The sequence below is a fragment of the Micropterus salmoides genome, unplaced genomic scaffold (genome assembly GCF_014851395.1).
Source record: "Micropterus salmoides isolate LMB-PRFRI ecotype aquatic unplaced genomic scaffold, ASM1485139v1 Ms_hic_scaffold_17, whole genome shotgun sequence".
Lineage (NCBI taxonomy): Eukaryota > Metazoa > Chordata > Actinopteri > Centrarchiformes > Centrarchidae > Micropterus > Micropterus salmoides.
In genome coordinates, this window is record NW_024040817.1 from 20,246,094 (window position 1) to 20,266,661 (window position 20,568).

General features: G+C 39.4%; 2 protein-coding genes across 2 annotated transcripts in view; one reads left to right on the forward strand and one right to left on the reverse strand.

Moving 5' to 3' along the window:
* The window catches only part of gabbr2 (gamma-aminobutyric acid (GABA) B receptor, 2), a 203,150-nt gene extending 189,166 nt beyond the window's left edge, over nucleotides 1-13,984 (forward strand). Inside the window, exons 15-19 of the mRNA XM_038725903.1 lie at nucleotides 2,137-2,361; nucleotides 2,519-2,701; nucleotides 3,459-3,588; nucleotides 7,910-8,027; nucleotides 10,154-13,984. Of these exons, the coding sequence (XP_038581831.1) occupies nucleotides 2,137-2,361; nucleotides 2,519-2,701; nucleotides 3,459-3,588; nucleotides 7,910-8,027; nucleotides 10,154-10,319 (822 nt within the window). The 3' untranslated portion in view covers nucleotides 10,320-13,984. The remainder of the gene's footprint in view (nucleotides 1-2,136; nucleotides 2,362-2,518; nucleotides 2,702-3,458; nucleotides 3,589-7,909; nucleotides 8,028-10,153) is intronic.
* Nucleotides 13,985-19,442: 5,458 nt separating this feature from the next.
* The window catches only part of elp2 (elongator acetyltransferase complex subunit 2), a 28,511-nt gene continuing 27,385 nt past the window's right edge, over nucleotides 19,443-20,568 (reverse strand). Inside the window, exon 22 of the mRNA XM_038725113.1 lies at nucleotides 19,443-20,204. Within this exon, the coding sequence (XP_038581041.1) occupies nucleotides 20,006-20,204 (199 nt within the window). The 3' untranslated portion in view covers nucleotides 19,443-20,005. The remainder of the gene's footprint in view (nucleotides 20,205-20,568) is intronic.

A 20,568-nucleotide genomic window follows, 5' to 3' on the forward strand; every position in this document is an offset into this window, starting at 1 on the left:
CAAGAAAACAAGATATTTAATGTCTACTTTAAATTTTAAATGATGAAATAAAATTATTTCAAAAGAAATAGCTCAGCCATGCATGAAATTACTTAGGAAATGAATACGTGTCATTTTTGACCAATCTTGTGCATTAAAAGGGGTTTGCATAACTTGTGCATCAAAAGGTTAAAGGCCTACCAGATAAAATTTGCAGTGGCCCGAGCCTATGGGCTGTACATGGGCATGTACCTATCATGATATGTTAGTCTAATGGTATTGTCTAAACAAATTGTGACAAACTAAAAAAATATGCACACTTCCATGCACGCCAAAGCAACTGTAAATTATACAAACCTCATTGCGAAGAAGAAGGAATGAGACATAGCAGAAAATCATCTTAAGCAGATATAGAGAATGCAGGCAATGCTGAGTAAAGAATACTACCAAAAGTGTCAAACACGAAGAGATGGAAGGACTGAGAAAATTGTGGGGTAACAAGTACTGTGAAAGGGTTTTGATGTAAAATAATAAGATGGCAACAAAGAAGTGGAGCAGTAGGAAAAGTCTGTATCAAGCGATTGACAGGAGCCCACATCTGTATGAGGCACAGAGAGGGACAGCACAGCAAAAAGAAGCATTAAAGCTGGAGTCATCGTTGCCTTCGTACACATACACACACACACACACACACACACAGGTTCACATATGACTAAATACACACGCCACACATTCGCGTACACATGCTCACACACCTGAGGTGCACTAATCCTTGATGACAACTGTTTTAATTTTGCTGCTTGTCATTCCACTAACTCTCATTTAGACTTTAGAATAAGCAGGCAGGCCACTTTACATAGCACACGGTGAATTATTCAGCAAGCTGTGCAGGGTGCTGCTGCAACTCTAATGTTCCACCAAACAAACGACTCACTCTTAATAATAATTTTACAAGCATGAAACCTAAGGCTGCTTTAGAAGAGTTTCTTTAGATTATGTTTCTACTTGTTATTATATAATTAAGTCAAAAGACTAGTCTTTCTTAAAGTTAAGTGAAATGAAATGTTATCTCACAACCTGCACTCCATCAGTATTTATGATGAACAAAAAGGAGTACAGTACTCCACGGCAAGAAACATGTCTGATGATTAAAAAGCAGAAGCAAAGAAAGCTGCATATTTTCAAGTGCTTCAGTGAACTGAAGTCTTACAATGTTTTCAATTTCCTTGCTTGTTTAACTAATGCCTGTATGCAGTCAGTAGATGATGAAAAACCAAATTCATTCCACCAGTTCATGGGTGCCCCACAATGATTTTTGTAGTCAGGGGTCACCAAGTATTCTAAAGCAAAACTGCCAGCAAGTCAGGCATTATTAACGATCAAACCTACAGACCTACACAATGCTGAACCTCAACCAAAGACACTATCATAAAATACAGTCTGCATTATGATGTCTAATTCCTAATTCTTGTTGTTTTAAAATATGAGTTTCACCTTACTCTTTTTTTAGCAAATATCTAATTTCCTCTTGCTTATGTTAACTGTGAATGAAATGTCATCTGTTCGATAAAGTAGTAGTCATACATTTATATTAACACACAGGGATTTTAACATTTTTCAATTGCCTAGCCCGATAAAACAAATTCCAGAGTGAAAGCAAATGGCGTGCTTATTGTAAAAATAACAAATAAACTCTCTGTTGATGACAAAATGTATCTCTACAATAACTAATTCTCAATTCTACTGCTCATGCCTAAGCACCAGTGTTAGCTAACAATTAGATTAAATATGACATTTTAGTAAAGAAATGCTAATTACAAAACTCTGAAGGTAGGAAAGTTAAGTGCATTAAACAAGCTAGATAGCTAACTACTGACATTAACCTACAGTGTCTCCATTAGCTAGTTGTGTGATGTATTAGATGTTTTAAGCATAAGGACTTTGACTTTAATTAGCAGCTGCAAGCTGCGTCTTTCAAAATTCTTGAGGCATTAATGTGGGAAATATATTGTAATATTTACAATTACGGGAAAGACCCCCTTAACTGTTGTTTTTGCCTCTTTTGGAACGGTCCAAGTCTTAATTAATTAATTAATCTCCCCCGTAATTCAAACCATGTGTGTAACTTTCACTCTCTCTTTATTATTTCCCTGACAGTTGTTTGGCTGTTTCCTGGCATGGGAGACCAGGAACGTGAGCATCCCTGCTCTCAATGATAGCAAATACATCGGGATGAGTGTTTACAACGTGGGCATCATGTGCATCATCGGTGCTGCGGTGTCTTTTCTGACGAGGGACCAGCCCAATGTCCAGTTCTGCATCGTGGCACTGGTGATCATCTTTTGCAGCACCATCACGCTCTGTCTGGTCTTCGTTCCCAAGGTCAGCTTCTGTGTGAACGAGGAGAGTGTGTATGAGCACAAGTGGATAACTCTGCTAAAGCTAAAAATGTTGCCTTAACAGTTTTGTGTATCTTATTTAACCTATGTAATTTCATCCCGGAGTGCAGCTGTGACTAATACCATAACCCCTCTTCCAGTTCATCACCATGAGAACCAACCCAGATGCAGCCACCCAGAACCGGAGGTTAAAGTTCACCCAGAACCAGAAGAAGGAAGACTCCAAGACCTCCACCTCAGTTACTAGCGTCAACCAGGCTAACACTTCGCGATTGGATGGGCTTCAAACTGATAACCACCGCCTTCGCATGAGGATAACAGAGGTCTGAGCCAATGAATACACAGTCATGTCTCTTTTTTTTTAACCATAGATCAGCATTCTACAAAGCAGGACAACGGTGCAGTGAGTGGCAGGTTTTTTAATGCAACAGTGGGATAAGGAGAGGCTTTGAAACATAATTGAAAGTACAGTAATTGAGCACACATTCAACAACAGAAGGAAGAAAGAGCAAATCATTTAACTCTACTGAACTTGCACTCCTGTAGCCAGTTAATTCAAAATCAGTCATTTCATTAATTCTTAATAAAATGATTGTTAGTAGTTAAAAGCAACTTTACCACTTCAAGAGATGGTGTTGTCACTAAGCGGGTCTTCGTGCTACTCTTTACGTTCTCGCTGATTTGTTTCTCTAAAACGTATACTGACATTGAGTGACATTTGAAAAAAATCCCGTGGCAATCCCTTTGACTCTGTATCAGATCTCTCAAACATGAGTTATAGCTGTTGTCCTTGCTTTGTTCATGATTGTGGCAAATGAGGAGCTACTCAGACACTCTTGGAGGGGAATTAAAGTTCCTATGTCATTGACAGAAAGAGTCTTTTCACTGTGTTTTGAAATCTAAAAAAGTAGGCTACTGGAGCTAGGTTGTCCGTGAATGATTTATGCATACTTAATATAATAAGAGACAGTCATATTATTGGTTCATAATGTATTTATTCTACTTTATCATCTATTTTACCCACTTTTTAAAAAACAAAACAACATATACTAATCATGTGTTTGTTTTCCTTTTTAAAAGCTGGACAAGGAGCTGGAAGAAGTGACTATGCAGCTGCAGGACACCCCAGAGAAAACTCCCTACATCAAACAGAACCATTATCCAGACGCCAACAACATCCTCAGCATACGCAACTTCACAGATGGCAAAGGTGATAATCTGGCTTTATGTTTCCAAGTAACCCTTTATCATACTATCTATCACAGTCCTGTTAGTCTATCTGTGTGACCCCACCTATTTGAAGAATTCAGTACCTGTTCCATCTCATGATGACCAGCTCACTGACCGAAGAAACTTACATCGGGCGAAAGGCGGGGTACACCCTGGACAGGTCGCCAGTCCATCGCAGAACTAATATACCTCACATATTATCTAATTAGAAGTCCTTGCTATGGGTATGTTTTGTTTCCATAGTCATTGACTTTAGTAAAGGGTTTTAATTCCGCTTTCAGAGCAGCAGTTTGAAGGAATATCTTGACGTTTTTTTCCCTTGCTGGAGCTCCTGTCAGCTGCAGGTGAAAAAGGGGCACAGGAGCGCTCTGTCTGACAGCAAGTCTGTGACGTCTTTTAGAATGAGTCATGAGATTAGCTACCTGCATACGCCACTGCAGCTTAGCAAGTTTTACACATACTGTAGTCACACTTTTGTCAACTCTCCCACCTTTATTATTAAGCCCAAAGTGGGTCCACACTTGACTTTGCACCCAGTTATTTGGTGTTTGGGGTGTTGAACATGTACGAGAAATGATTCCAGGAGGTGGTGGGGGAGGTTAGCTAAGGTGAACCATCACTGAGACAAACATATGGAAACACAAGGCATAAACTATCAGGATGCTAAAACATAAAGATACCAGTTATATTCGTCTTTTCCAGTAGAGAGAGCCTGTTTCGGTTTACGCTCCTGACTTCTGCCCGATACAGGCTGTTTGAAATGATGCAGCTGTATCTTAGACATTATGAGGCTGGGTTCCTCAAATTGAATCAGTGAATTGTTACACCCCAGCAGCATCGCTTTGCATTAGGCATCATTTTAGCAGATGCAGGGTGATGGTGACTTACAGCCAGATTCAGCACGTCTGATGCACGCAGCAGCACAAAGCTGCTCTCAGGGATGTCTAATGGAGCTGTCTGAGTTTGAGAAGGTAAAAAGAGTAAAACAGCTGCGCCTGTTCTGCGGATTTGGAGCAGAGCGTGTTAGAATTGTTTGAGAAGTTCCTCATCTGTGAAAGTTCATAGTTATGCAATTAAATGATGGCAGTTAGTGAATGCATTCAGCAACATGTCTAATGCTTCTTTGCGTTTCAGTTTGTTCTCTGCTGCCTTCTGTTTCTCCTTCTTCTCTTTGCAGACACATAAACGTGCAACAGACACACCCTTCTGTTTTAGCCCAAATACGGTCTGGCTTTTAAATGATAAGAGGTGGGGGGTTGATATTATGTGATGGTACCCTGGCAAGGAAAGATTTGCAATAAAAAAAATATGTCTGTGTTGTTGCACACTTGGTTTAATGGAGCCACTCAGTGTTGTCTTTTATGGAACATAGAGAGCAAGAAGTCAATGCCAAGATTATTTAAATTTTTAGATAATTTGAAAATGAGCAATCATCTGTGAGATTCTTCTATGTTTATTCTTTAAAGAACCCCAACCAGAATATTAGTAGCTAGAGTAATTTAAGTCAACACATACTTACATTTTTCATTTGTTGAGAGTAAAGTACTGGCACCAGCTCACAGCTGGTCTCTTTAGTGAACAAAAATTTCTGACTGAATATTTCTATGCATTGTCTTGGTTACTGTTGGTTCTCAGGAGATAACAGAGACAAATATAATATCTTATATAAATAATTTACAGATATATTTTTATAAAGAGAAACACTCTTGTTGTCTTATCTGTCTTAGATTACTAAATACATATATAAAATCATATTTACAAACCTGTGTTGGGTGAAGCAACAAAGACTTGAACCTTTCTCTGGCCAACAGTTAGAGTTAGCAGCAACAAGGACAAAGTGCATGAGGAGAACTGGTCATTTTAAATTGGGGAAAAATGAACAAAATACAGAAAGCAGATTTGGGCTGCTTCATTTCACTTGTCTGAAAGGATTAGACAGCCATCAACTGTAACCCCAGCAGGGGAAAAAAAACATGCCGGTGCTGGTAGAGAAATTATCCTTTTAATGAGTGAATATTGTTAAACAATCCAGCATATGCATGGGGCTAAGGGATCAGATACAACAAAGCAACAGAAATGGGCCGTCTTTTCATTATATAAGCTATTCCTGCTCCTGTCATTAAGTAGTGTTTTAAACCGACAGACAGTAAATGTAGTGAGTAGGCTGTGAGAGAAAGCAGAAACACAGAACTGAAATTGAAACTGAATTTGTTCTGGGCTGCTCCTGTATCGCTCTTGAGTTTATATTTGGCTTAAACAGAAACATAAAAGAAGCATGGAAAGTTGCTAAAGTCCTGGTTACATGTAGCGATTAGCTTCTGTGGCCGTTCTCATTTAACGATAGACTGACCTAGCTATTGTTCTTATTCAGAGAGAAATCTTTTAGTCGCTAGGTTGTTGAAGTGTTCACATTAATGATCTTGCGTGGAGAGAAGGAGAAAGAGAGTTCAGCACATTAGGTGCTGCTCATAAATGTCAATCTGACGCATTATGGAAATAAAATTACAGGTCATTAAGGCCTCCTTTAAAGATCACCAGCATATAAACTTTTCCCAGCCTCAATCTGCTTACGCTTGACAGTCATCATCATCATCGCCAGCTCCTAACTGTAGTTATCAGTATTCATAAGAGAGCTGGTCTAAATGTATTGGGGGCCGTGAATGAGTGGCTGTTATAAGAGTCGAACGCCGTGTCAACAGCGATTACGCTCACTCACAAAGGGTGAGAAGCAACACTCCACCCCTCTCTCTCTCTCTCGCTCTCTCGCTCTCACTCTCTCTCTTGCTGTCTTCATGAATATGTACCAGCACATAGCAATGCTAGATCACAGTGAGGGTGTGGTTTTCTGACAGATTGGCTCCTGAGACCTGATTTTAAGATGAAAAGTTAGAGGTCAGTGATTAACAGCACTGGGAGCTTTTGCGTGATTTCTTTACATTTTGGTCCATTAGTGCAGATGCACTGTTGAAACCATTAACTGCAGATCAACCAATTGTAGTTGACCCAAGATAGAGTAAGAGGTAAACTAACCAGCTGTCTAGCACTCACAGCTAAATTTAATTAAAGTTAATTTAAATGATCATGTTTGTTATACTGTTTTACTGTCTGCACTCTCAGTACATTTGAAACTATAATCAACAGATGTTGATATTTTCCAGGTTAATTTACTTGATTGATTCTTCTTACATTTAAGTAAAGTACAATAATATTTTTGGGCTGACCCTGGGTTCTAGTGGCATTTGAAAAAATCACAATCTGAAACTTTCTTTTTGGCATGAACATATATGAGGAATATCTGAATCCAAAATGAGGTGTCTAAATATCAGTGTCAGCGCTTTTAACACAGCGCTGAGAGCTACAAGGTTAGGCTTTTTCAAAATGCAAAGAGGACTAGCCTGCTCTAAAATACTTCAGCTAGCTCGGATGTCCAATCAGGGCAGGGAGTGCTGTGATCAGTGAATCAGGTCAGCAAGTGCTGGGAAATCTGGGACAAATGGAGAGAAAACTCTGTAGGGGGAAAGGGGGATCATTCCAACACTATCCAGATACAATTTTGTAAACCTGATAAGGATGGGAAGCCTGTTTTTGTCCCCACCACTTTTTTCTCTGGAACAATGGTACTTTCTTTTTGTCTTTTTTTCTTTCATGCTTTCATTCTATTTGATTTTTTGAATTTGTCTGATAAAATATATCAAGTATGTTTTTACCTGTACTTTAAATATCACCCTGCATATGTGATGTGATTAAATTGTGCAATCTGTCTCCTTGTTGGAAAAAGGAAACTGACTATTTTCACGGAGGTGTCAGGTGGACTCCACACCAAATGTAAAAGCCAGCCTCTCCACACCCTGGAAGTAAATTTTTTATTACTTGTTCAATATCATTAGCATAATCTGTCAATACGTATAAATATAAAAACACATTATTATGAAAAAACACTTTGATCATTCATTTTACCTTCATGGTGTGGGTGTACTGCAGTGAAAATACACATCTGCATTCATATGAACATTCTCAAGCAAGAAAATTAATTCATTTGGTGGGTGCATATTTTTATTGCTTTTTACATGGTGTGAAGATCAAAGCAATAGCATGAAAAACAAGAAGCATCTTCCATGCTCATGACCACTCCCCCTCCCAAACAGCTAAAGAAACAAATGTGGATCCAGACTCAGGTGTTAGGACCAAAGGCTGGTCTGAAAATTCCCTTAAAGTCATGTCCCAGGTGCCGGGCATGTGCGACATATAAGTATGATCGCCCATACTATTTTTTATGATGCCTACATGTGTTTCCAATGCAGATGGAGAGAAGTCGATACTAAAGAACCACCTGGAGCAGAAGCCTCAGGCGCAGTGGGGTTCCATGGATCCATCCAGAATAAATAGAGGTCCCCTGGAGGATATCAACTCGCCCGAACAGTGAGAACTCCCATTTCTTCAGCACCTCTACCCCTGTGTCTCTCTCCCCTTCCCTCTGTCTTGTCAGCTTTCTCATCAGACTACACGTCACATGTATCACAACTACCAGCAGCTCCTAGGCGGTTGCTCTGGCAACAGAGCCCTGCGAAAGCATGTACGGCCCTGTTCTTTTTTCTCCTACGCACATCAACATACATATAACCACATACAGTGTATACCATGCTGGACCTACTGCAGCATATATACTCACAGTCAAACAAGTACATATAAACACAAACATATGTACAGCATGGATGCCTACAAAAGCAGCTGATTGATTTGTTGTCCCAACTTCTAAAAGAAAATGGTCCTGGACACTCAAAACACAACAAGTGCAGATTTACATTCACTCACTATTCATAAGGGTCGACTTCATCAGTGGGGGAACACCTCATGCATCATTGAGCGCACCACCTCTCACACTCATTTAACTAGAACCAGGAGAAGAATGCACAACACAGAGAGACCGATGGATGGAGATAGGAGAGACAGCAGACAATGGGGGTAAAATATTGAAGAGAGGGCAGTACCAGAGAGTAGATGGATTAAGAGAGAAGGATGTTTAGATAGGTAAGAGAGACAGAGATAAGGAGGAGAGAAAGAAAGAGGTAGACACTCACAGAGGCTTATGTAACCAGTGATTTACAGCTCGCATTGGAAGCAGCTCTGAAAATAGACAGGGAGGAGAACAGAAGTAAAGGAACACTCGGAGCTATTCCCATGCCGCATGAATGTTTGATCACATGGAGGGAAGAGAGATGAAGAGGCAGCGAGAGAGACAGAGGAGATAAAGAAGAGACAAACAAAAGAAATGAGGAAAGAGGTGGATTGTTGGTAACACTTTGCGACATGACAAATGCTAAGTCACTCACCAGGTGTATATAGTAGTTGGTTGTCTGTTTCTAATAAGAAACGTCAAAAATGCCAGAATATTTTTACAATATCCTTAATTTGCAAGCAGGCTTGTGTTTCTGTCACAAATAGAACAAGTCAGGATAACTGACTAGGCCTGAGGACCATTAATATTTCAAGGTTCACCTAATTAAGACATTTTCTGGGTCTATCACTGAATGAGCTTGGATTTCATTCCCCCCTCTTAATTTTTTACATAACTGGCATTTGATTATGTAATTTTCTTGAAAATGGCTGGCAGTGGAGCTAGCACTGGCGAGGTAGGGTGTGAACTGCCACAGCAGGCGGAAGCATGAAATGTTCTTTTTGTCAGATGATCCCAGAAGCTGGGAGGCATGGTGGATTAGGAGCTTAGTACGGAGAAGTGCAGAAGGGCATGAGGGTGCTAAACAATACCAGAAAAACAATTGAAATAATTGCTGAGGGCTTGTATTAACTATACTTTGCCTACAATACCTTTGCTTAGTCCAGTTTTATCACTGTAGCTGTGTGTAATTCAGTTTAAACAGCAATGAACAAAACTGGGCAGGTCCACTACATGTACCAACTCTGGGCAGAATCTCACCAAACTATTGTCCCTTGTGTCTTTCGTTTTTGTCTTTGGCAGTACTTACCAATAAATAAAATAAAGGTGAGTATTTAGGATTGATAAGCAGTGGGCATATTGGCACGAGTTTGACCACCATTTACCGTCGGCTTTTGTAACTTATGGCAATACTCAATCTTTTATGATTTTATCTCATGTAATAAATGTAAAATCTAACCTGGTATGCCCATATTTATAGATAAAATAAAATAATACAATGATGTCAATTTACCCTTTTATTTGCCAATAAAATGGTGAAATAAGGCCATAGTATCAAGATTTCATTTTGTTTTATGAGTGCCTATTACAGTTCATAAAATGAAAAAATGTTGCCACTGAACATCAAAAACATCATAAATACCAGGTCATCCGATATCAACTGTATATCTGACAAAAGAGTTGGTAAAATCATAATCTGCAAAGTGACTGGTAACTACAGCTTTCAGAAATGTGGAGTAAAAGTCAAAAGTCCCAAGGAAATTCAAATATGCATGTGAAGCACCCCAAAATTAGACTCAGTACTTGAGTAAATGTTTATTTATTCTCTATCTCTGCCTCTTACATTGTAACTTTCCTTTTTTATCTGCAGCATACAGCGTCGACTGTCCTTGCAGCTGCCCATCCTGCACCATGCCTACTTACCTTCCATAGGAGGGGTTGATGCCAGCTGCACCAGCCCCAACGGCAGCCCTGGTTCCAGCCCACGGCACAGACACATGCCCCCCTCCTACCGGGTAATGGTCTCTGGCCTGTGAGCTTCATTCACAACTCCACCTGGCTCTTTGCAGAGGAGACATATATGGTTCTTTTTTTTCTACAACAAATAGACTGATATCATCAGCGTATGTGCGTATTTTGTCTCGGAACAAGGAGAACAGGGGGAGAAGAGAGGGAGGGGGGCCAAGTTTCACTCTTTGTACCTCTTCACCCCGGCCTCTCTTGAGAACTGAAACCCTCAGTCAGGAAGGGGTGGGAGGAGACAGAGTGGGCACTGGATGACCCTTACAAACTCCCATGATTCACAGCAATGTCCCTTTGTTCATTTGCTCCCTTTGCCTAGGCATATACACATATGCTCAGTCAAACAAACACAAACATACACAAATACACACACATGCACAAACACACTGACACCCCAATAACAGAACCGCGATGGACCAGCCCTGACCTGACGTGTAGCCTTATCTGCTTCAGAGGATATTGTCTGATTCTGTTCCTTATCTGTCATATGTATGTCCTCGCGGCTACGTGTGAGCTTGTAATCTTACTTGAGTATTTCACTGCTTCAGTGACTTGATACCGGTGTGGAGACATGGAATTTACAAAACCCAACAAAGGAAATCATCCAATTTACTCCCTGCCCCCTTCCCATCCTTGTGAAGACATGTAAATATCATAATTTCTGACTTTGATGTACTGTAAGCTTTGTATATGCTGTGAATGGACAATTAAAGGGGAAGTAAGTGTGGCGTGTGTAACAGAGGCAGGTGATCATGAAAATTTCAAATGAAAGATTAAAAAACACGGCACCCTACAAAGAATTAGACATATGTATGAAAGAGATCTGAATTGGTGTGCGTAACTGTTGATAAATTAGCTTATGGGCATCAAAGTAAAATGCATCAATCATCAGCTTGTGATCCACGGAACATGTAAAAGGACAGGGGGCCCATTCCTCTAACTTGGAGTAAGATGCACATGGTTCTTTTTTTCCACTTTGCTAAATTTGCACCTCTAGTTTCATCAGAAATTTCACATCAGACTTTGCAAAGGCCTTTCATAATTTACAACTTGCTTAATATGTCCTCAGAAAGCATGTTATACAGAATATTGATGCTATGCCTTTTAACTGTTCTCTAAGGCTGCATATGTTAGAAAATAGAGCTAAAAGACACCACAAGAGTGTTCCACAGTTGTTATTTATGTGTGTTATATGCCAAGAAATGCGCACGTTCAAATGTACACTTAAAACGCAAGATAGCACCTTCTGAATTCAGGTGCTTTTCAGACAAGGCATTAGCAACAGGCCTGGTCATATTGATCCCCACAGAGTGGTCTCCATAGACTGTTAAGATGTCTAGCCCTCTCAGCTAACCAGCACAGACAAGGGCAATGGGGCTCATGTCAATGGCAAAAGGTCACAAGGCTTAAATGAAAAATAAAACTCAAGAAGTGATGCTGGAAAGGATGTAGGTCTGCCAGTTCCACAATTAGTTTAGACTAAATGGTTGACCTGAATTTCCACGAGTGGTAGTAAAGGCAACGAACACCTCACGTAACAAGGCCCAACTGGCTGTAGCTTTCAGTTCCATGACGGTGATGACACCACTGCTGGTCACAGTGATAGAGCATAAAGCACAGACACAGGGCTTTCTTTCATATTGGGTGTCATGAAAAATCACTTCACACTTGGCAACAGTGAACATACCTCAGTTGCTATGGAAATGTAATTCAGTGCCATTGAACTCGGCCTAAGAAGGCTGCACTGAGCGAAACAGTCATCGACAAAATGTCGCCATTTTTTTTGTAAAACCGTCCTCATGCAGGAGAAAAGCAAATAGAGACTCCGGACAAAAAAAGGACTTTTTATGGAGGGCGAGAGGTGTTTGTTCTCAACATATGTTTCACCATTGGTGTCTTGGTTTTTAGTTTTTAAGGCGTTTGTTGAGCGCTGTGCCTGTTGTCTTATATTGTAGCCTACAGGATCCACAGTACATAAGTAGGGTGAAAATGGCGCTGACCCAGCAAACTACAACATTGCCCACACATCTGTAAATTTTACAACGTGTCATAGATTTATTAAAATTCAATGCCTCAATGCATGGGATAGAGTGGGAGAACTTGGAGAAAGCTCCACTTCAGCTGGAGTGGATTTCCTCAGCAAGCTGGTGTCTGATCTTAAAAACTATCGATCGGTCTTTAGTTGAAAGGCCAGTCAAGGATACAGAGTTGGAGTGGGAGACGAGCTAGCAGAGATCCACCTGCTATCGGACATATCAGAGTGACTTCCTATGAGAGCTCATACCCTTCCATCCCCTGCTGAGCACAGGAGCAGGGAAACCCCGAGCACAAACCTCCAAGGAGTCACGGCTTCTCCCGTACCTTTGCCAACCAGAGAATCACGGTCACTTGACAAGTGAGTGAGAGACATTGTCAGAGGGTTGGTTCTTCCCTTCAGGAGAAGAAAAACCAACTGCACATTTTATATATTACATTATATGTGATTGTGTACAATTTGCTGATACCCTGATGATGGTGTCCATGTATGGAATATTTGGTATTTGGCTTTCTCAAGATGGCATGAACTGAAATGTATAATTCACGGAGTTAACTCTGTTTTTGCAAGTGTCGTACCAATCCACTTTATTGTTTCATCCACTCACCTACAATTTGGTTTTATATTTCCTTACAAAACATGGATTTAAGTTATTTTAACCTGTTGATCAGCTCACACATGTCAATGCCAAGATTCTCAGTGGACAAACTCAACATAATCATATCAACTATGCTACCGGTTTAGCAGTTATTCACTGAGGGCAATAAAGTGAAAGCAGTAGCAAATGATCAATCTTAAAAACCCACTCCTGGCATTTACAAAATTACAAAATGACTTTTTTTTTGTCCATCTAAAATGCCAAATGCAGATCATCAGGTATGGTTCTGTTTTTTTATATGTGCCCTGATTTTTTTCTTTTATTATGATTAATTTCAACCGTATTTCAACATGGATGAAACATTTTTCAAATGCAATTGTGGTAGGTCAAGGGCTCATAATTTCATGTAATAAACGTCATGCTGATGGTTTGTATTTGCCACAGGTCTTTTTACCTTTTCTGTTTAAAGCTCAAATATACATGTACGTATATAATTATATCTGTATGTGTCATCATCAGGGTTTCTGGAGAACACGAAACATATATGTCCAAAAATCTGACAATATGACGTATATATTTAGAGGAAAAACACACAGATCCACACTGTTACTGTTTTGTCAGTGTGATATGTGGTATCACATGGAGTTAAGTTCAATTAAGAGTTTAAAAAAGTAAACAAAACCTATGTTAAATGCAACAAGTTCAAGAGGGGCAATAACTTGTTTTCTTATTACAGAAAGAATAGAACTATATATATGTATATGTAAAAGATCTTTACGTACATTCTCATTTTTACATAGGAAATATTTCACAAATGCGCCACAAGGATACTTGGAAGTCATTTTTTAATTTACAGTATCTGTAACTATGTTATGTACAGATGAGGTATAGATATGAAAAAGTTGTATAAAATAAGTATCACACCTGGAACACCTGAACATTTTTGGAGCCATTAGTTGTTATGGGGGGATTTGAATAACATTCTTCTTTTATTGTCTGAATGTTATGGACAGCCGTTACTTTTCACATCATCGTTAAATAAAGTGAGACTGAAAATAATGCAGTGTTTGTTTCATCTGCACTCAAGTCTTTGATGTAGATCTACTTTTGATGTCAAAAGTAGGTTTGCATTTACAATGTTGATTTAAAGGCACTTGATAAATGAGAAACCAGTCCACAATCTGCACTTTTAAATGTGCTAATGGGGATATCATCAAAAGTAGTTTTTTGGTAGCATTTTGGCAGCCTTAGGAAACTACACCAAAAACAAATGCGTAATCACAACCCATTCTCATCCCGGGACATCACATAAAAACGCTTTGTCAAGACCCATTGGTGTTGCTTTTTAATGCCCTGGTTACCCTTTTGCGTAGTTTTTGTACCTACAGGGCTCCGCGGTCAAGTTAGCAAGAATAACTATGTAACATCCAGTTACACTTTCAAAAAAAACCTACTGGTTAACGTTGTGAAACGGCATGTGGTTAACGTTGTAAAACATTGCAGTTTGGTTATATTTAGACAAAAAAAAAAATTGTTAGCTTTAGGAAAAGATCATGGGTCGGGTTAAAACAGCTACTTAGTTACAATACAACGCTAGGTACGTAACATCACTAAAAGGAACCAATGTTGAGGTTTTTTTTCACATGGGAAACAAACACAGGCCTCCTGGGTGAAAGTCCAGTTTTCGTCCCACTTGTCAGCCCCAACCACCTCCTTTCTTGGATTTTCATGTTAGTGATAGTAGTACTTAGGGTTGACCCCAAATAGTTGAAGATTCAGTGGTTCGATCAGCGGAGCCTGATTCGACTGTCAATCTCACAGTCAAAGCTTCGCAGCGAAACAAGGATCATGCCATTTTAGAAGAAGAAGAAGATATACTTTGGATAGATATATATTTGGCGATATGGGGGTGCTCAACGTCTGATATTACATGGAACTACCAGTTTTCTCCCAATAAGTTAATATACAGCCTATTACAATATAAATTTTAACGTTTATGCTGTAAAAAAACATGTAAAAAGAAAAAAGCCTTCAATAAATGTTTTTAAAGTGCATGAATAAATCCAAAATTGTAACCCTGCTGTTGGAGGTAACAGAGATGTAGCTGGCATTCATCAGCATCAGATCTTTGTTTCTTAGACTGTCAAAAACTAAAAATGGAGTGAAGTGTGCCCATGTGATACCCTGGCTAGTCAAATTAAAGCTCTAAATTAGCATACCAAAAGGCGTACAGCAAGCTGACAGCCACTGCAAAGTAAAAATAAATTTATAATGAAAAGCCTTGTATGTTGAGGTTGATAAATAATTGAACTGTTAGGAGGAACCCAGTGGCAAACAGGATGGAGGGTAAGAGTGTGTGTCTGAGTGTGTTCCTAACAGTGCCACTGTGTGTTTGCATCCGCGTTTGTGTGTTATTTATATATGTGCGAGTGGACGTGTCCTGATGTCAGAGCTTTTCTCTGTCCTCACTTTCAAATATTTAGTATGTGGATGCTAGACGCGGTAGCAAACTGTTTTCGGTTCTTGTGGAGCAGCTGGCTGAGACTGTGGCCAACTGTCATCTGACTGTAAGTAACATGCACTGTATATATCCTGGAATACTTGAAACTTACTTAAAATATACTTCATTTTAAGGTTTTAAGGGGATAGGGGGTCCATTAGAGGGTCATTTGCAAAAATATAAAAGCGCTACAACCACAACTGTCCTGATGGAGGATAATTTTTTCACAAGCTGTCACCCTGAAAGTTGTTCTTATTAATGCCTTATGACTTTAGTATAAACAATCAGTAAATTATTCATTAACCATTAATAAAAACTATCATAAAAGGAAAATTTGAAAGTTAACAGCTTGAGATATAGAGTTTTCTGCCTCAGCAATAATACAATGAACACAAATTGAATTTTTTTAGTGGTGTGAAAAATTACATTTAAAATATTCAGCAGCATACATATCTGTCAAGAAACATCCCTGTCCCTGTGTCTAGTTTTTATTGAAACTGTTTTCTACTGATTAAATAGTCCCCAATATAAACATTGTCTTTTACTGTACACATACTTTTTCAATGCTATTAATGCAATTTAATGAGCTTTAGAGGTTTTAGTAATCATATATATTTTTTTACTTTGGACAAAACCAGTCTAGCTCTTTCACTCTTTATGCTAAGCTAAGCTACCCACCTCCCGGCTCCAGAGCCAGTCAGCTACATCATGAGACTGATATTGATCTTCCCATCTAACTCTCGGCAAGGAAGCGAATAAGCATATTTCCTAAAATGTAAAACTACTCCTTTAAGTTGCAGATATTCTGTACGACTTTGCATGACGACTGCATAACCTTGTTCTGGCTGTAATTGTTGGTTCATACGACTCAGCAGGGAATCAAGTGAAATTGAGCTTTTAAATCCAGTATGCCTCTGCTGGTGCCTACTGATTCAAAGATAACTGCAGATTTCGGCGAGTTGCTTCCGCAGGAAGAAACGCTCCAGTGTGTGTAAATGCTGCATGACCTTCTCTTTCGTCTCGGCGGGATCATGCTGTGCAAATGGAAGGCGGGTTGATTAAGTTGACCTGGGTGTCAGTGGAAGGGAAGAGTCTATGTATCCTCCTTTACATGTGATGGCTCCATTGGAGAAACAAAGGCTTGGTTAGAGATGTTAACAGCAAGTACACGAAGCCAGTGCTATATCCAATTTATCCAATTCATGCACACATGCACATATTCAGCTGCATTGATCTGAGGATAGAGATGGAGAAGGACACACGCAATCATGAATCTCATTGGAGCTCCTTTGACAGTTTTTATGTCATAATAACTTTATTTTATGATGGGATATGAATGCAACAAGGTCAAACTGTATTTACTGAAGGGCCCTGTCTGTAAAAACAATTGTACACACAAAACTTCACTAATGTAGAATCAACTAATATTTTTTGCTGTGTTAGAGGCATGGCTCTAGGGGCCTCTTTGGTCCAGACTGAATTATCTCAACAATGGAGGATGGATTGCCATTAAATGTTGTATGACGGATTGCTGTGAAATGTTGGCGCCCAGAGGATGAATTGTAATGACTTTGGTGAGTTCCTGACTTTTCCAATAGCGGCACCTAGGGGTCAAAGTTGTAAAATATCTCAACAAGAGGGATTGGCACAGCATTTTGTACAGACAGTCATGGTTCCCAGAGGAAGAATCCCAGTGATGATGATCCCATGACTTTTCCTCTTGCGCCACCATGAGGTTGACATTTGTGTTTTTGAGAGCAATGTCCCAACAGTTATTGGATGGATTGCCGTGAAATTTGGTTCATACATTCATATATCTCTAAGGAGGAACTGTAATAACTTTGCAGATCCCTCCCTTAACTTTTCATCTAGCGTCATCATCAGTTCTAATGTTCAGTACTTTGGTTTATGATATTCCAATCAGGATCAGACTCAACTGTAGCCGGTGAACATGTTAAACATTTAACACCAGCATGTTAGCATTGTCATTGTGAACATTTTAGTTCAAAGCAACACTATGCATACTGGTAAGATTATACTGTACACCGTAGTTTACACACATTTTAAGTTTGGATTCATCTGCTTGTAATATTCAGTCAAAAGCTTGGATTGATTCATTTAACTGACATAAGCAAGCTAAAATGTCAAATATTTCTGAACTCCTTAAACCGACTCAGTGGTAGCACCATGAAAAGTTCCATAGGCTAGAAAAGAAGTGGCACTTTTATTTTTATATCTTTTGGACCAGTGTTAATGGGATTTTGTGATTAATGATGTTTTGTTGTAAGTTGCCTAAAGTAAAAGACAGTGTTTGTATTTATAAGATTATCTTTGATCCTGAGCTGCAATCCACAGTCTTTATACAGCTAATTGTGTCTTTACACAACAGCTGGAATCTTAGCAGAGAAAGTCTTAATACTGCAGGAAGCATAAAGGCAGGAGAATACATACACACAGAAATAACATACACTCTCACATGACTCATTCACAAACTACAGTAAGGCAATAAACTATACACACATAGTGAAAGCCCACAAACAGTAAACCCAGAACAATCTTTCTGTTAAAAAGCATATTTCTGACACACTTTCTTCGTCTTTGTCAATCAAGAAATGTCACCATTTTAATGCTAGATAAAAGAGCTCTCAATTTCCATATATTCATTTCCAATTTTCCCCTGCTCAAAACACTTTCCAGTGTTTCTGCTGTCTCAGTAACCTTTGTTGGTGGTATATTACCTGTGCCACTGGTTACCATTTTCCCCATTAATCTGCAATATTCAAGGATTTTCAGATGGGACACCACATTATGACAATCTAACCTCATCAAGATGTGTGGTCAAGGGCACGTTGGAGAGGAGGATATGCCATATGTATTAGTATGCTAGTCAGAGTGAAGAGCTGAGAGCTCCTCACAGATGTGTTAATGAAACTCCCCAGCAAGATGATCAGTCATGTTTAAATTGAAACATCACTGATAATGATTCAATAATTACATTACATTATTTATGATGTGGAAAATCCCTTGATGTATGGCCGTATTGTCCCAAAACCTCATTTTACCCTTTGAAAAACAGCCATTTCCTGGAGGAGCTTGTGTGGTGTGGGTTGACTGATGCCTCCATACATACCAGGATATGCGATTAGAGAGTTATAGGCAGCAGCTACAATCTCTTGCAGATAAATTTATGGCTGACATATAATGACGGCACACTCAGCTGAGCCCATAGTAAATCTAAGACATGGACTTCCTCTGTCCTTGAGAATTCTGTTAAGATCCGGTCTCCAACAGCAGGTGTACCTTAATCTAAAGCTGCAGTGTTCGATTACTGGACACTAATTGACCCTAATCTGCTGTCCTGCCTGTAGTGGACCATCCCAAAGTTTTATACCTACAACTCATGTATTCTTACTGCAAACAGTTTTGGAATGCACACTGTTCCCAAAATGGGAACTCAGGAGACACAAGATTATTACAGGATAGAAAAGTAGACAATATATATTTGTATATACTTACATTTTTCAGCCTTTTCTTTAAGTTTTTTTTCCCATGGTTAATATTACCTCTCCAGGCCACTAAAATTGTTGAATTAAAACAAAAAAAAAAAAAAAAAATTTAAATCAATCTTTGGTTGAACTAGTCAGTAGACATGTGACGGTAACTGGTGATGAGGGATCACAAGCTGGTACCGTGCAGTGGAAAAGGGGCTTTTAAAGAGACAGTGTTTAGTTTTAAGGGGTAAAAAGCCAAGAAGATTGGCTGGTCTACAGTTTCAGATTTTTTAATGGATTTTAAATAGATTTCCAGTTCCTATTCATTTCCATGCATTATGAAAGCATCCTCTGGAGATGTAAAGATTGGTGATCCATCTCAGTCATGTGTTCTTAAGTTCCATTGTTGTAATGCATACTGATTTGAAAAGTCTGCACTGAATTACCTCATTACAATAATTTTACTTGTGAGTTAAAGTAATAACATAAAATAAATTGTGCAACTCAGAAATAAATTGAAACCACTGGCTGCCTGGCAGAAACAGCGACTTTATTCATGAACATCATTGAGAGACCAAAGACAATTTGGATATACAAACCAATTAATTTCATAAAACAAATACACATATCTGAGAGATTAATAACACCCTTAATAACCAGGGAGAATAGCGTGATCACTTACTTGATTTCTTACTGAAAAGCATCCGTTTACCGTATAAATGTTTACTTGGATAACCACTCTAAATATGCAATCTGTATAGTGATCCAGCAGTGTCATCTTCTCTGAATCTAAAACACTATGAAGTGTTGTTGAAGCAAAATACCACCCTAGGGTCATGGTGTGTTCACCATCTTGCTTCCACCCATCAAATCCGTTCAGCTGTGTGCAGACACACTGCAGGGCATGTGTGCTGTGGGTTTGTCCTGCGACTGACCCATGACTTAACTGGCTGTCACAGGGATTGAATGGCTTGCCAGCAAGCAGCTGTGGCCTTGGTGCCACAGTCAGGCCTGTGGCCCTCAGTCCAAGTGTCTCTCTGCGTGTGAGAGACATAATAGTGTCAGTGTTGGTGGTGCTAAAGAGCCCGTTTGTTGATGTTGAAGATTTTGACAGAGTGGTCGGCACTGGCGCTGGCAAGCTGGACCCAGGAGCTCTGCTCCTTGATTCCACTCTCGCTGTCAGTCTGTCCATCCTTCTTGTTGTCGTCGTCTCGACCTGCCCGGCCAGGCCTCGGCCTCCAGCGAAGCCTCTTGACCGCCAAAGAGTGGCTTTGTCTGTGAAAGGATGTATGGTAAAGGGAAAGAACAGGATTCTGCTCTAGGCGACAGAACAAGCATTAGACTAAATCCAGACAAATAGCTTCTACACCTTCTCTACTACTTCTCCTTCTTAAACAAATGAGTATTATATGAACAAAGAGACAATCCCAAATTTCTGTCACACTATTTGGGATTATTGGACACACACACACACACACACACACACACATCCATCCACCCACCTACAGGAAGGTGAGAAATATGTCTGTAAAAAAATAGCTGCTGAGGCACAGAATAGCTACATTAACTTGATTTCAAAAGTTGTTAAAAAATTCTGACAAAATGTGGATTCCTTCCTAAGCTCTACATAGGATGACTC